At 37.4% G+C, this 17,176-nt stretch overlaps 1 protein-coding gene across 1 annotated transcript in view; it reads left to right on the plus strand.

The window, feature by feature from the left end:
* The window catches only part of dnah5l (dynein, axonemal, heavy chain 5 like), a 69,555-nt gene that overhangs the window by 38,608 nt on the left and 13,771 nt on the right, over positions 1 to 17,176 (plus strand). Inside the window, exons 47-64 of the mRNA XM_027026907.2 lie at positions 1,077 to 1,294; positions 1,450 to 1,761; positions 3,298 to 3,387; positions 5,207 to 5,443; positions 7,568 to 7,735; positions 9,640 to 9,846; positions 10,435 to 10,764; positions 11,673 to 11,879; positions 12,074 to 12,316; positions 12,563 to 12,717; positions 13,004 to 13,668; positions 13,793 to 14,073; positions 14,357 to 14,572; positions 15,271 to 15,438; positions 15,566 to 15,670; positions 16,079 to 16,192; positions 16,553 to 16,729; positions 16,949 to 17,143. Of these exons, the coding sequence (XP_026882708.2) occupies positions 1,077 to 1,294; positions 1,450 to 1,761; positions 3,298 to 3,387; positions 5,207 to 5,443; positions 7,568 to 7,735; positions 9,640 to 9,846; positions 10,435 to 10,764; positions 11,673 to 11,879; positions 12,074 to 12,316; positions 12,563 to 12,717; positions 13,004 to 13,668; positions 13,793 to 14,073; positions 14,357 to 14,572; positions 15,271 to 15,438; positions 15,566 to 15,670; positions 16,079 to 16,192; positions 16,553 to 16,729; positions 16,949 to 17,143 (4,088 nt within the window). The remainder of the gene's footprint in view (positions 1 to 1,076; positions 1,295 to 1,449; positions 1,762 to 3,297; positions 3,388 to 5,206; positions 5,444 to 7,567; positions 7,736 to 9,639; positions 9,847 to 10,434; positions 10,765 to 11,672; positions 11,880 to 12,073; positions 12,317 to 12,562; positions 12,718 to 13,003; positions 13,669 to 13,792; positions 14,074 to 14,356; positions 14,573 to 15,270; positions 15,439 to 15,565; positions 15,671 to 16,078; positions 16,193 to 16,552; positions 16,730 to 16,948; positions 17,144 to 17,176) is intronic.

Consider the following 17,176-nt stretch of genomic DNA (forward strand, 5'->3'; position numbering starts at 1 on the left):
TAAACTTAAGCCTAGCCTCAGGAAAGAGCACTACATCTCTTCCTAATATGTTTCCTCAAGCCTCTACAACTCCGCCATTGTAGTCTGTATGGGTTTCCTCCAGGGTTGGCATAACCAGTGTGTCTACCCTTATAAAAGTTGTGTGTGAATGATTGTGTGTCTGCATGCCCAATAGTGGATGGTGTTGGTGTCCTGGGTGCTGTTCTCTCTTCCCTCCATGCACCTGATTTCTGGTGGACAACTGTGTGTGTCTCCCAGGGGGCTGAGGTTTGCAGTTTAGAGTTTGCTGTGCACGATTGGCCGCCGCTTCTTACTACCATGTCACTTGATGAAAAAAGCTGTGTGTCAATTGTAAAGTGACCTTGGGTTCCTCGAAAGGTGTTATATAAATATAACTTCATTCATTCATTCATTCATTCATTCATTCATTCATTCATAGGTTTAGCAAGAAAATATTTTTGCATTTAAATGTATTTTAATTTGTAATAACTCTTTGTTTTGTTTATGATCCTTTTTCTGTTTTTTGCAACCACCACTGTGCTGTGGACTGTACCAATCTTTATAATGTCTTATGACTTTTATATTTTTCCTTTGTGAGCCTTAATTTCACCAAGATTCATTTTTCATACATTGTTTTTATTTTTACATAATTTTATTTGTCCAAAAAGATCATTATTTTTTTAAATGGATCAAACTAAAACAAGTAACAAATTCAAGTTAATTAAAAATGACTGTCATTTTTAATATGAGGGAAACGATCAATAAGTAAAATAAAAACCTTTAATATTTTCACATTTTACATGTCCTTTGTATACTGCCAATTATGCATGTAAAAAGGGAAACCTAAACTGAAACTCATTAACTCAATCTATTATTAGTCCGTATCCTAAATGTTTCTTATTTTATATATTTCACTACCATTTTATCACTACCATTTTCAACTTATTTATCCCTTAGAATTAAATTTTCAGATGTTTGGTATAATGTAAAAAGTTTGATTAAAACAGAAACCAAACTGAAATTTGGCAAATACTCAAACCTCAAATCTCAATAGGCTACTGAATGTACATTGCCAGGTATGATGACTCTTGGTCCCAGTGGAACAGGGAAGACCACCTGCATTCACACTCTGCTGAAGGCCATGACGGAATGTGGCACTCCTCACAAAGAAATGAGAATGAACCCAAAAGCCATCACAGCTTCCCAGATGTTTGGCATGCTAGATGTAGCCACAAATGACTGGACAGATGGAGTGTTCTCCACTCTGTGGAGAAAGACTCTGAAAGCAAAAAAGGTAATAAAACGATCAGGCTAATTAATTTGATTAAGCATGAGAGTTCTAGGTGTAGTTATTTAGAGTACACCAATGTCTTTATTTCATATTCATGACATGTCAGTTTCTTGATGCACAGCTGTTAAAAAAATATTATGATTGGAATGTTTTTTTAGGGGGAATATATATGGATTGTTCTGGATGGTCCAGTAGATGCGGTCTGGATCGAAAACCTCAACTCAGTCTTAGATGACAATAAGACCCTTACCTTGGCTAATGGAGACCGCATCCCAATGTCTCCAAACTGTAAAGTAGTGTTTGAGCCTCACAACATAGATAATGCATCTCCAGCCACAGTGTCCCGCAATGGCATGGTCTTTATGAGCTCCTCTGTACTAGACTGGAAGCCCATCCTGCAGGCTTGGCTAAACAAAATTCCAACATCACAGGCAGAACTACTTCTGAGCTGTTTTAATTCCATCTACCAGGTAAGTATTAGTAATGTCTTTTTAAGATTAAGTAAGTAGTGTCTTTTAAGATAAGGACATGCAGCAACAGGAATACAATGTACTGTATGTACTGTGTACTGTATCTGCTTAATTTTGGATCAGGTTATTCTAAAAAATAGAAAATCTGTTTCATCAAATGTGTTGTCGGCATACAATCTCCAGTTGAAAATATTAAAGATCACTAACTGCAGATCTGGAACACTTCCAGCATTTGTCAAGTTTATATTCTCTGGACCAAAATGTTTTTGTTATTGTTATAATTTATATTGACATTATCATTCAGTCATAGCAACATGATAACTGATTATTTGATATATAACTAAGAATTTTAAATTACAATTTGACAAACTATTGTAAATTCTTTTAACTGATAAGTTCTTTATTAGAGTGAGTCGTACCTGTAGGGGTCTATTACTCTTCTTCTTCAAAAAAAAAAAACTATACAAGGATATCATCTTGAGTTACCAGATTATACTCACCCTTTTTAACAACCTTGACCTTTTCTTTAAGGTTGCTTTATTTCTAAAATACATATTTAGGCCAGTGGCAGATAGTGTATCCTGAACGGATAATTTGGAAATAGGTCAGTTACAAAGTAAGACTAAACATGTTGCATTTGTTTGCTTGCTAATGGTACCAAAATATAAATATATATTTTACACTTTTAAGTACACATGTGGAGCTTATAGAATGCCCTCGAGCAAACATACAAGTATGCATATATCGATTTTAATATGCTTCATGAATTTGCTTCAAATAAAGCTTCTATTCTGAGATACCTACTGAAGATGTGAGTGCTAATCACTCACTGAACATTTTGTTTACTGGAATTCCTTATTTTCTCTGAAGTCTGCTCATATGACTGTGACATCAAATTCATTGAATGTGGATATCATAATAATTTGTGATAAATTACCAACAAATACCCTGATTGAGCAAGAGTGAATTAGATAATGACTATCAACTAGTCCACTATTATTTCAAAATTGTTTAAAGGGCTGGAATGCACAGATAGAACTTATCAAAATTGACAGATGTTTCCATTTGAATTATTTCCCTATTTCTGTTTGAGTTTCTTTATTGTAGGAATTCTCCTTATTAGTTTCTCATTACCCCACTGGCAGTTGAGAAACACAGCAAATCCACTGCAGAAAAACATCAGGCCTATACATTAGTGTAACCGTCATAGATTTCTCACAGATTAAAGTAGAATGTAATAAAACATTTTCAGCAGACTGCTCAGTGGGTATTTACTGGGTGGGACAGACCTCTTGGCTATAGGAATTGGAGACTTTTGGGTCTAAACATCTGCATAGACTGCTTTGATTCATTCTGCTGTGCATGCTAAACTGCTGACTGTATGAAGGAATATCTATAAAAAGCAATTATTCTCTTGTTTCATTCCGTCATTAAAATTTTTTTAAATCTTTATTTTAGATCCATCCCCTACATAAAATGTTTGACCTCCAGGCTGTATCTTCCTCAGTTCGTAATTTAACATTTATGTTTCTACAGGACCTGATGAGCTTTGCTTCCACTGCAATTTACCCAAAAATGCAGCTCCTGGAATGCATGTACATCAAACAGACCATTGACCTTTTACAGGTAAGTCCATAATTACACCTGGTTTCTGTGAGAGCACATAGTGATGGGATTAAACACTGATGGCACAGAGTGAACACACTCATAGACGAGATGAAGGTGCAAGTCACCCAAGGAGTGCTACATTAACCTTAGATAGTTTTGCTGAAGAAGTGACATCGGAAGGGCTTGGAGGACTACTGCATAGCTTTTCTGGAGAAGCTCTGTAGGGTTGTTGGAGGCAGCTAGATGGACGGTATAATGGCATCATAGTGCAGTGTGTTTGCCCTCTTTGGATTCACTTATTTAATCAGTTGAGAATCAGGAAGTTAGTTGCATCAGGAGCCTCAGGAAGCACCAGTTGAGCATCTTGTTAGTATAAGTCCCTGTAAATTTGTCTTACTACCAACTGTTAAAATGAAGAAGTCTAACGTTACCAAGGTCAGTAAAGTTAATGCATAAAGAGTAAGTGAATGCACTTGAAACATGACCAAACTTATTTTCTCTGTGGTCATTAGCTAATGCCCTTAATTCCATGAAATAAAACTCCCTACTACTGTTCATTTCATGAATGTATTTCTCAGCTGTGGGTTTTGGCAGTAAACACAGTTTAATTTCAATTTCTGGTCCTGTGTAAGCTCATGTTCATATACAATTTTGGCACCCAGTAATGCAAAACTTAATACATTAACATTAATACCTTGCAAATCAAGTATACCATCAAGAGTGATTTACACCCAAACCAAACACCTCCAATAGATAACCTACTCCTGTACAAGATAATCATATGCCAGAATATTGCTTTGCACTGTGAAATTCTTAGCGATGAGGGCATAAAATCATCAGTCTAGTGAACCCTCACAACAAAACATATACTCCTTGAGTTTTATTAGGTTGAGTATGACAGTTTGTAGTGCTTACATGTGTGCTCATGTTGGCCACTGTAAATATCTATTATGTTTTACTAACGGTTCTAATGACAAGCAGTCTGAAGTCCTCATATTTCAAAAACACTCTGAGAAATTCAGTCTGATTGCTTGTAATGATGTGATTTTCTTCTCTAAATCGACAACGTGTACATGTCTCTATCCCATCTAAATTACTTCTGCATCATCAGTGATTAGGGATCCATTACTAAATGTAAATAATTTACCACTCAGCCTGGACTATGTTCCCAGGTTATTTTTTAATTTTTTCTTTCCTTTAAAAAACAGTCATGAGTCATGTGACATTTTCGATTTGAATCTCATTTCCAACTCACCTTTTAGAGAAAGTCATTGCCCAATAACTGTGCTCTTACTTAAGTAGCACCAATGTGTATGAAGTACTTTAGTCTGGTTTCTAGAATCATAACATATGGAATCATTGCTGGATCAAGTGGTCAATAACTTACCACAGCAGTTGATTCTAGATTCTACATTGATTACATTGCTTTTGACATTTAATACCCCTTAACAGCCTAGCTCTGACATATGCTGTTGAGTTCTTGAAGATTTAGTAAAATATGTTGTAGGGATGCTGTAGCATTTTAAGTAAGGTGTAGGTACAAAATCTTCTCACTGTTAAGCCTAGGATAAACCAGAGTTATAGGAGTTATAGAATTTTGATCAATACTGCCGTTTTGATATATTGAGAGGTTTCTGAGGAAAATGGGACATGTATTCTGACAGAACAAATGAATATATTCATTGCTTGAAATATGTTAAGATGTTGACTGTTGCCTTCCAGAGCCCTGCTGTCTGCAGGAGAGAAGAAACGCTTAACAACGGCTCATACTGTCTGTCTGTCTGTGTTTAATCTGATGTGGTCTGTGTGTGTTAAGATGTTGACACTTGCCTTCCAGGGCCTACTGTCAGCCGGAGAGGAGAAGCACTTATCTGCAGATCACATTAGCCGTCTGTTTGTGTTTGCTCTGATGTGGTCTGTGGGAGCGCTTCTGGAACTGGATGATCGATCAAAGATGGAGGTGTTCCTCAGAAACCATCCAGTTTTGTTGGACATGCCCAGCCCACAGGAGGATCAGACCATTTTTGAATTCATGATCAGTGAATCTGGTGAATGGGATCTGTGGTCGAAGAAGGTAAAACAGATCACCCCACCGTTATAATTAAGGCCTCAGGATTTTATTCTTTTGCTTACCTAATATAGATTTTATGTTTAGCTTTTAAAGTCATGTCTTTAGCATATTAACCCGCTTTCAGCAGCTCAAATCTCTAATGATGGAATTGTCTGAGTCTGATTTAGAATTATTATTGCCAGTGCTTGCAAGATGAGCATTGTGTTGTTGTTCCTTATATTTCTTATTCACTGCTCATTGTACAGACATTGCACAAAGCTGCACTTTCTATCCCTTAATGGCTTTTGAACCTTTAATTTCTCCTCATACTTGAGAACTCGTATCTCTCCATTTATTTTCAAACTTTTGTCAGGTTTTCTGTTTACATTGCCTTATCATTAATGGCATTGGTACTTGACATTAAGACAAAAATCAAATAAAACTGGACTTGATGGATGGCAGCTGTTAAAACCCATTTATGTTTCATAAAAATAATCAGAGTTAGAGTATTAATGTAAACATTGCTTTGGCTTTTCAGGCCTCTTCAACCATGTTATGTTCCAACAATAAACTATAACCTCAGAAGTGGCACCACAGCTCCAAAAGTTGGCAGGGCAAAATTCATCTTATTGAAATCTGGTATCATGTGCTGGTGGCAGTAGTTTGAAACAGTTAGACTATTTCTACACAACTATAAAAATCACTATAAAAATAATTTTGAAATTTAATTTCTGATCAGGAGCCTCTTAGAGATCCTTCTCCATTCTCAAAGCATGGATGAAAATTTCATCTTCTCTTCCTTTCACTGACATGAAACATTCATTGTCTATAGTACTGACTAACTAAAAGTTACTTTTAGCACTTGCACTATAATGCTATTACATGTCCAAACTTGAACCTCTTTAACAGACCTTGGAATATTCAAACCCCATTGTATGCCATTTGTCCTATAAGCCATATTTCTAAAATCTCAATGTACACATTTTAGCCAGTATGTTAAATACTACAATAGATTTTCAGTGACAGAGGCAATGTGTAAAATGAACGAAAATCTTTTTTTTTTCTGTTTAAAAGGTGTGCTACTCTTATTGGTGCTAAATAAATAAACAAACATTGACCTCTACTGGTGCAAAAGCAGAAATAGCAAGCTAACCATCCAGCAAACATACCTGTCTAGATCACCAGGGGAGGCTGGTTTATAGTCATTACACCAATACTGTATTGTACAGTATAACAATCACTGTCATACTACGTCTCTGGTGCAGCGATAAAAATATATGAAGAAAAAAAACAACAGTGCAAAACAATAGACAGAAACACAGAGTAGGTGCATAACTAGAAACTATAGAATATGTGCATGAGCACTAATTGTAGATCAGAAGTAGGTCTTCCTTAGTATGGCAGCAGTATTATGAAATACAGACTTTCAGTAAAATATTGTGGGCAAAAAACCATGTTGTGCTAGCCAAAAACTTGTTAAACCAAGAAATATGTTGAAACACTGCAAGGATTTTTCCAAAACGGAGAGAATTATAACATGCCAAGGGGGTTAAAGTTGAGTGTGAAACATCCAACAGCAGACTGTCAGTGGCAAATGCAGGAGAGAGACTAGGAGCAGGTGTAATGGCCCGAGTGCCCGCGGGGCTCGGAGCAGGACGCACAGACTCCTCAATATAGAGGTTTATTAACAAACATAAACCTCTCCCGTGTAACAGTGAAGGTAGACACGAAAACGGCTAACAAGAACGAGGTGAACATCCACACGAACCAAGGCAATGACCGACAAAGATGCACACTCCTACAGTGATTTAAATACACAAAGACATTACACGATAAACCTTGTGCAGGTGTGTGCAAAAATGGGCGTAGTTACAAACGAGACAACGAACTCCCACAGCACGCTACGGGCCGCACCACATGATCAGTGGGAAGGGGAGAATACTGTGACAGCAGATTGATCACAAAATCTGTGTTTTAAAGTTTAATTTAGACCACTGATCATATTGGATTATGTTTTATATACATGTTTTATTGTATTAATAAATTGATTTTATATTTGTATTTTATAAATATAAAACTCCTTGATAATGAATTAATGATAATTGGTAATCTTTCATGATTATAAATATGTTTTCATGTCATTTTCAGGTGCCAGAATATCATTATCCTAAAGACACAGTGCCAGATTATGCTTCTATTCTTGTGCCAAATGTGGATAACACACGGACCGAATTCCTTTTGCAAACCATTATGAAACAAGGTAAACCAGTACTATTGACTGGGGAGCAGGGTACTGGCAAGACTGTTATGATCAAGGTATGTGCTTTAAATGATTTGATTTGTTTAAAACATGTTCCCAGTCTTCACACGGTTTCTATTTCTCCTTAACTGTGCAGGAGTTCTGTGTGAATTATTACTATTATTTAATGTGTTATTATTATTATTATTGATAAGAATAATTCTAATAAAGAAGACACAAGTCCAACATGGCACAACGATACACACTTGATGGTTTACATGAAGTAAGCAAAGAAATTGTAATCATTCACAATGCCAGAACATTCCCTTCTGCTGTAATGTCACAGTATCAAGACTAGAACACCATGGCAACACTGGAGAGGGAAAGCATGGAGCAAAGCTTGCATTTAGATTCAGTATTGTGCTGGAGTTAGACCAAGACGCCCCATGGAAAGCATTCGTCTCCTGGTTGATTTTCTGGGAATCATAGAAACAAACCCTTGTGCACTTATTCCAGATTGTTGCATGACGTAATCCATTTCTTGATGAGAATTCCAAGTGGGACCAGTTGAGAAGTTGGAGCCAAAGTACTCTGAGTTTGCAGAGTGCACATACCAGTCTGTGCCAATCTGTGTGGTCATGCAAGGTCATACACACGCCAGTATAAAAGTTCTTTAAGTGGTGCCCTGTTCAGGACCATTGTTTTATGGCTGTTTTACTGTCTTGTGGCTGTCTTACTAAAATTAATCTGTAGTAAGCGCCTGTTAATGTAATTAAGTTAAAATTTCCAGTTCCTTTATGAGTGATGAATTGGAGAATGTTTATTCTCATGCCTCACAACAGTATAGAATCTGCAGTCATATTCAGTGTTTTGGTATAAGAACAGCAAAACGCATGCTTATTTAAAATGCTATAAAAAATTTTAATTGAATATCAGCAAGTAAGAATGCAATCTTGCTTACATCACACGTCTCTAACCATGTTCACCATATAAGACTTCTCTTAGAAACATCTAAGAGTGGCTACTGGCTCACACTGGAAAGCTTTCATTGGGCAAAGTGCTTAAATATCAATTTAAAAGAAATGTTCAACAATGAATGTGGCCAAGATGATTTTAATAAAGTTGCTAAAAATCTGCTGTTTCTGAGAAACAGAAATATCCTAAAGTCAAATGCCCAAAAACCTGGAGGTATCTGTTCAAAGAAAGGGACCTGTTCCAAAGTACTAATTACTTTACTCAAACTGTAATGGATTTATTTTGCAAATTACTGTAAAAATTAGTCACAGGGTTAATTATTTTTAAATTAGATATGCAATCTGTAATCTGTAGCAATTGGAAAATGCATACATGGCAACCATGCCCAGTTTTTAAAAACAGTCATTTTGCACCTAATATTTACACAGTGACAGCATAACGGACAAGCCTTTTTCAGTTCGATGATTTCCATGCTGTAATGACGTGCAGCAGGATGCAAACATAGTTGAAATGGTTTTATTTAAAGTAATTCTGAAAGCATTGGTGTTAAAACATTCTGGGGTTGGTAGTAGACAGCGGATAGCACAAAAAAGTAAGGAGCTTGTCCAAAAAAAAAAAGAAAAAAAAGACAAAAACAAAAGAACAAACACAAGAGAGCATGGAGACAAACCCTCAACCCCCTCCCCTTACATGCAGCTCAGAAACCAAGCTTTCCTTATAGTGACAGTTAATCTGATTTTTAATCTTAACAGTGTTATCAGATTACAACCTTATCAATGTTGGTGAGTTACATGCAGTTTGTGTGCTGTTTTGACAATGAGTCTAACATTAAGTATTTTTCTTGATCCTCTTAACAGCCTGCTCTGCTAAGGGGACTGGTGACACAAATTCAATCATAATATTTTCCAAACATGTCTGAGTACCATGTGTGTCTGAGTACCGAGCACATACATGAGTACCATGTATGTGACGCCAACATAATCAACTTTTATTACCCTTTCTGTAGGGTTATACCAGCAAGTATGAGCCCGAGACACACCTGAGTAAAAGCCTGAACTTCTCCTCAGCAACCCTCCCCAGTATGTTTCAGCAAACTATTGAGAGCTACATTGACAAGCGTATGGGCACAACATATGGACCACCTGCAGGGAAACGGATGACTGTTTTCATTGATGATATAAACATGCCAGTAATCAATGAGTGGGGAGACCAGGTAAGACAGTCAGCTGTAAAGGCTGCATTGAAGAATAAATATATGTATTTACTACACCTAGTACCAGGCTGCACTAGCCCAGAGTATGAGGAAGGAAATGCAGAAGGAAGCAAAAGAAACAAGGGAAGTTATGTGCATCAGATATAAACACATAAATACATTATATAGAGTCAGAGGCAAATAGTATCTGCAGCTGTGCCTTTTCTTTAAAGCTGTGTTAAAATACAAAAATGAAAGAAACCCTTCAATCCCCCCCCCCCCCCCCAAACAAAAACACTCTAACACATGTAAATATGAGTATTCAAAATGTAATCATTTATAGACCATATTGGAAGGTTTTGTTTTATATAAAGTTATAGCATTTATGTTTATGGCATTTAGCTGACACTTTTGTCCAAAGCAATTTACACTTATGACTGAAGACAAGTTGAGCAATTGAGGGATAAGGGTCTTGTTCAGGGCCCCAACAATGGCAACTTGGCAATGGCAACCTTCCGACTGCAAGTCGAGTACCTTGACCACTGAGCTACTGAAAAAGTAGGGCTTCTTTGTTAATAACAATTGAATAATAGTGTTTTTCATTCTCAGATAACTAATGAAATTGTACGTCAGCTGATGGAACAAAGAGGCTTTTACAGTTTGGAACGGCCTGGCGAGTTCATCACTATTGTGGACATGCAGCTGGTAGCAGCTATGATACACCCCGGAGGAGGCCGCAATGACATCCCTCAGCGCCTTAAACGCCAGTTCTGTGTATTCAACTGCACGCTGCCTTCTAATTCATCCATAGATAAAATCTTTCACACCCTGGCATCTGGATATTTCTGCTTAGAAAGGGGCTTCACAGAGGATGTGTGCTCATTGGCTGCTGCACTGGTCCCCACTATCAGGAAGGTGTGGCAAGCTATTAAAACTAAGGTAAAGCTTCACATAGAAAATAAGAGTGCAAATTATGCAGTATTAATATACAGATGTTGGGGCTCAGATTATAAAAACATAACAGTAACTGCACTACACCAAGCATAATTTATTTAGTGTAATGTACAATGTATTTAATGTACTGTTTTTAATTCCTATTCTCAAGTTATCATGGTGATAATTATTACAGAAGTGTCAACTTACTGCTGCCGTAAATTATGCCGAAAGTAAAACTCAATCAAAAATGACAAGTAAATGAGTAAATATCTATTAGAGACCCACATCAAGAGACAGATGACTGAATCGTTAGTCATGAGACCAGTGGTATGCTGAAAACTGCCAGTAACATAAAAATTTTACGCATTTGTACATTTTACCAAAACAGAACTACATGGTTGCAATGAGTTAATGAGTTCAGTTCGTCTTATACGTCATGGTAGAGGAGCAGACTTGTATCTCTCCTCAGTCTGTATCTGATTATCATTTCTTTGTTTATTTTATGAGTGTTTTATGTACTTGGCCATATGTGTTTTTCTAATGGTTGTGCATATTCTGTTTCTTCTGAAATGGAAAATATGAGACTAAATTAAAGCTCGAACAATTAGTAATATTCTACATGTATAGGACTTTAAAATCACATTGGGACATTATAAAAATATTATGAAACAGTGCTCAGATCATTAGTGTATGCACAACTGGAAGCTGAAGATACAATCACTAGGAAGTGATGCTTCCTTATGGCCTTCATGCATTGATCTTGGCTGGAACATTTCTACTATAGTCTGGATGTGCTTTCATGCTTCTGTGCAAAAATAACATTCAGAAGTTTAAGTATTATTTTTCAGTGAGTTTTAAATAAATTAAAAAAGTAATGAAAACAAATGTCTGTTATTGTTTGTCTATCGTAGATGCTGCCTTCTCCTGCAAAATTCCACTATATTTTTAACTTGCGGGACTTGAGTAGGATATGGCAGGGGATTCTCTCCATAGGAGCAGAGGTGTGTAGAGGGCAAGAGGTACTGGTCTCTCTCTCTCACCATGAGTGTACAAGAGTCATTGCTGACCGCTTCATCGACCAGAATGACAGGGAGATCTTTGATGGCATTCTAGAAAGGGTAAGTGTACCAGATTAGTGAAATCCAATACTTGTATATACACTAATCAGTTTTGGTTGAGAAATGACATATGGTCCCCTCTTATTAAAGTTTTTTCCTGGAACTTTTAATATAAGCTTTGAACCTGTGATTCTTTCAGTGGTGTAAATATTCAATAATGACCTCTAGTTTCTGGCATGTTCCTTTCTCTTCAGATCATCGAGGAAGACCATGGATCTGGTCTGGTGGGATGTGGTCTATGGGAGGAGTATTTTGTGGATTTCCTTAGAGATGCTCCAGAAATGACAGGAGATGAACCTGAAGACACTGAAGTTTTGGCTCCAAAAATCTATGAGCCTATTCCCTCCTTCTCAGTTCTATCAGAACGTCTTGCCCTATTTCTGCAACAGTATAATGAATCTGTGAGAGGCACTAATATGGACCTGGTCTTCTTCAAGGTCAGTTACAATAAAGGGCACTTCTTTAAAACATATGAAGGATTTTTTTTTCCCCAAGAGGTTGTCAAGAAGTTGTCTCCTGTCATGGAACAATTTAAAAATGACCTTGTTTTCTCTGCCTAGCAGTGTTCTTTCCCTTTTATCACACATGGATTGTCCTCCCATTTGTTTGTTCTCTAAGAGTAAACTGGAGCTATTGGTGATAATGAACCTTCATGGCTGTAATTATTGTTCCTATCCCCACAGGATGCAATGATCCACCTAATAAAGATATCACGGATAATCCGCACACCCCAAGGCAATGCACTGTTAGTCGGAGTGGGAGGATCTGGGAAGCAGAGCCTCACACGACTGGCCTCCTTCATTGCTGGTTATGAGAGCTTCCAGATCACCCTTACACGGTGACCCCTTACACCCCCACAGCCGATTTATATGGACATATGTTTTTATCTTTATTCTCGAGAACATAGTGTTCTATGTTTACACATAACAGCCTTTTCATATAATATACAAAAATTATTTTTGTATATTTTTAAAATAGTAGTGTTGTACGTCAAATGAAAAATTGGTGTGTCATTTTGTAAATTTACAGTTCAGTGACCAAGTTGTTGTTTTTTTTTTATACTGTGACATTTAAGATGATTGTGTATGTAAATATGATAAGAATTCATAAATCATTCTTTAAAGGACCTACAACGTGACTAATCTCATGGAGGACTTGAAGACCCTGTACAGAACAGCAGGACTACAGGGCAAAGGTGTCACCTTCATCTTTACAGACAATGACATCAAAGATGAATCATTTCTGGAGTACATGACCAATGTAGTGGCATCAGGTGAAGTTTCCAACCTGTTTGCCCGCGATGAAGTAGATGAAATCACCCAGGAACTAATCCCCTCCCTGAAGCGTCAACACCCTCGCTGCCCTCCCACCACTGATAACTTGTACAACTACTTCCTGTCCAGAGTGCGTAGTAACCTCCATGTGATGCTTTGTTTCTCTCCTGTTGGGGAGAAACTTCGTTCACGCGCCGTAAAGTTTCCAGGTCTGATCTCTGGATGCACCATTGACTGGTTCCAAAGATGGCCCAAAGATGCTCTGGTGGCAGTAGCTCAGTACTTCTTGGCCAGCTATCCATTCCAGTGCTCTGTGGAAGTTAAGCAGAGTGTAATGGGCACAATGGGAACCTTTCAGGATAAGGTGGCACAAATGTGCACTGAGTACTTCCAGCGCTATAGACGACAGACCTATGTGACACCTAAATCATACTTATCTTTCATTAAAGGATACCAGACCATTTACTCTGAGAAGATTGCGAATGTGGGAATGCTAGCAGAACGAATGAATTCTGGTATGTATCCCTCTATACTTGAATATGCATTGTAAAAATAAGCATTACACCGCCTAGTTTTAATATAATGCTGGTACGTGCATTTTTAAATCATTATTAAGAGCTCCCTAAATGCCATCCACAGGTCTTGATAGACTAATGGAAGCAGAACAGGGTGTAAAACAGCTCTCCAAAGACCTGGCAGTTAAAGAACAGGAGCTGGAGGTGGCATCTCATAAAGCAGATGTTGTCCTTCAAGAGGTCACCATCAAAGCACAAGCGGCTGAGAAGGTTAAGACACAGGTGCAAAAAGTGAAAGACAAGGCCCAGGCCATTGTGGATGAAATAGCAGGGGATAAGAAAGCAGCAGAGTCGAAACTGGAAGCAGCCAAACCTGCTCTGGCCGCTGCGGAGGCTGCACTTCAGGCAGGTGTCAAGTCTAGGGCAAATTTTCTTTTTGATGGTGATCAGTGATGGACTTTGTGCTTTTTTATATTATTATAACTTAGTTATAAGATGAATCAATGGAAGTATTGTAATATTAAAGGAAATATCGACCATAATGCATTTCAGGTCTAGTTTCCTTTGCAAAGATAGACATTCTTACCAATGTAAATTTCAAATGCAAAATTGATGTGGATTTTACAGGATCATCATGGATTTAGGATTTAGCTTTATGAATCAGTTCTGTTCTTTCTGTTTTTGCTAGACAATAAAGCCAGCAGATATTGCAACAGTGCGAAAGTTGGGTAAGCCACCACATCTGATCATGCGCATTATGGACAGTGTGCTGCTGCTGTTCCAGCGTCGGGTGGATTCTGTCACCATGGACCCTGAGAAGCCTTGCCCAAGACCCTCTTGGACCGAAGCCCTCAAACTGATGAACAACTCAGGCTTTCTCAGCATGCTGCTCAACTTCAATAAGGTCAGTGTACACACTGAAACCAAAAAGGGGTGTGTATGAATTTTCTGTATACTGCATAAGTTTATGTTATAGCAAAGCATTGGTACTTGACATCAATGTGTCCTACATTGGATCTGCTGCATTAAAAGATAAAAAGTGATGTAAAATAATGCCAGTTAAAACATGTTTTCTGTTTTGTATGTTTCTTTGTTTGGACATGCACTAATTCTGCAAGATTATCAATTAAGCCCATGCTGGCAAGTGAGGCAAATCAGGTTTAAAGAAGCAACATCACGATGCTGTAGGCAGTCATAAGAAGACTACTACATTGCACTTGAATGCTAGGAATGAACAACTCTAGTATATGGAAAAAAGATTGCTCTTCTCAAAGGTCATACTCTGTTAATATCAGTATGAAGGTTTGAAAAGGAATTGGTCAATGGAACTTCTGTTTATTTCACTCTTTTCTTACTCTATATGTAACCTGCAATGATTTTTCTCCTTTATACAGGTTCCGTTTTCTTATTTATCACACGTAAAACCAATATTGATGACCAAATAAGTAATAAAAAGTTACTAGGTACAGAGAACAAGATTGACTCCGGTCATGTTAGTATTGAGAATGCTATTTAAATTGCCTTGTTGGCTCACATATTGCCAATAGAAATTTCTATGCAGTAGCACAGTGAAATATTGTCTCTGTTGTTTTAACTTAAAAGGATACCATTACTGAAGAGGTTGTTGAGCTCGTTTTTCCTTATCTGAGTATGGAGGATTATAATCTGGAGTCAGCCAAGCGGATTTGTGGCAATGTGGCTGGACTTTGCTCCTGGACTGAGGCTATGGTGGACTTTTTTGGCATCAATAAAGAAGTCTTGCCCCTGAAGGTAGAAATATTTTATTAGCTTGATGGTGATGGTTTTAAATTAGCTATAAATTTATTTTTAATATAACGATGGGCTGGAGTATAGCCTGTAATATCATATTCTTTCTATTTGGAATTGCCATTTCTAGGCTAATTTGAAACTGCAAGAGGCCCGTCTTGCTGTGGCTCAGAATGAACTGTCCAGAGCTCAGGAACAGCTGGATGCCAAGCAGAAAGAACTGGACGAGGCACAGGTGTGTCAGACAGGTTTAATTTTAGAGTTAAATGTGCATTATAAATTATACTCAGATCAGTTTGTCATGTTTCACTATAATTTCTAAATTAATAACTGAACAAATATGTATACCATAAATATTACTTTACTTAAAATAAAAGTTTACGTATGGAACAAATTTTCTTTCTTTCTTTTTTTGTTAGTTTTTTTAAACAAAGCCTGTTGTGTTTTTTATTCGTGTCTGAATATCATTAAATTACTGTCATCAAATATTGTCATCTTTTAATGTAGGAAAACGAGTTGTTGTTTTTTTAATCCAAAGAGTTTGAAAAAATCTTAATTTGAATTGTATGAATTGAATTGTATGAATTGTTTGAAATGAATCTTAGTAAAAACAAAAAAGCAAGCCACTCACTGTATGGCACAGGCGATTTATGATGCTGCAATGAGAGAGAAACAATCACTGCTGGAGGATGCTGAAGGGTGCCGCAGGAAGATGTCCAACGCGATGACCCTCATTGATGGACTTCGCGGAGAGAAGGTTAGCCTGGCCATGATCGCTTGCAGCATACAGATCCTTATTTAGCTTCATAGCAGCATTTGTAGATGCTTTCACCTTTGAGACTTATATGGATGCATTCACTTTCACCTAACAAGAACTGCACTCTGGGATTGAGGAGACTTGGTACATGGCTGATGATGAGGAGTTCTTTTACCTGTTGACTGATGTACCATTGGCACTAAAATCAGGATTATGCATTTTCTCAAATGTAACCAGGGATATAGATTACTGAAACCTTCATTAAATATGAAAAGGTCTATGTAAGTGCCAGTTTAAGGCAACTGATTTTACTGTTATTCTTACATGGAATATGTGTGCATGAGAATCTGTCTGTATTAGATTCGCTGGACAGAAAGCAGTATTGAGTTCCAGAGGCAAATTCAGCATCTAGTGGGAGACGTGTTGCTGGCTACTGGTTTTCTGTCCTATGCTGGTCCCTTCAACCAAGAATATCGTAACCTTCTTATTCAGCAGTGGAAAAAAGAAATGAACAACAACCAAATTCCATACACTGAGGTATGTTCATATTTGCCTTTTAAAAACCACAGTGAATAAGTTTTAATTCCATTAGTTCAATAATTCATTTTTGAATTCTCTTTTCAATTATTCCTGTTTAAAAAATGTAATCAAAATTAATCCATTGCTTTGATTAAGGAGCATGAGATGACTGTATGGTCTATTTTATTATATGGCTGCATAGGTCATTGCATTTAGTGTCTGTTTATTTGATTTTAGAGTTTCAGTGTTATCACTATGCTAGTGGACAATGCCACTATAGGTGAATGGAACCTTCAGGGCCTTCCGAGTGATGACTTATCCATCCAAAATGGCATCATTGTCTCTGGAGCTTCCCGCTATCCCCTTCTTATTGACCCCCAGGGTCAGGGAAAGACATGGATAAAGAACCGCGAGAGTAATAATGGTCTACAGGTACTAACACAATTTTACACTGGTGCACAAGTA

The sequence above is a fragment of the Electrophorus electricus genome, chromosome 10 (genome assembly GCF_013358815.1).
Source record: "Electrophorus electricus isolate fEleEle1 chromosome 10, fEleEle1.pri, whole genome shotgun sequence".
Taxonomy (NCBI): domain Eukaryota; kingdom Metazoa; phylum Chordata; class Actinopteri; order Gymnotiformes; family Gymnotidae; genus Electrophorus; species Electrophorus electricus.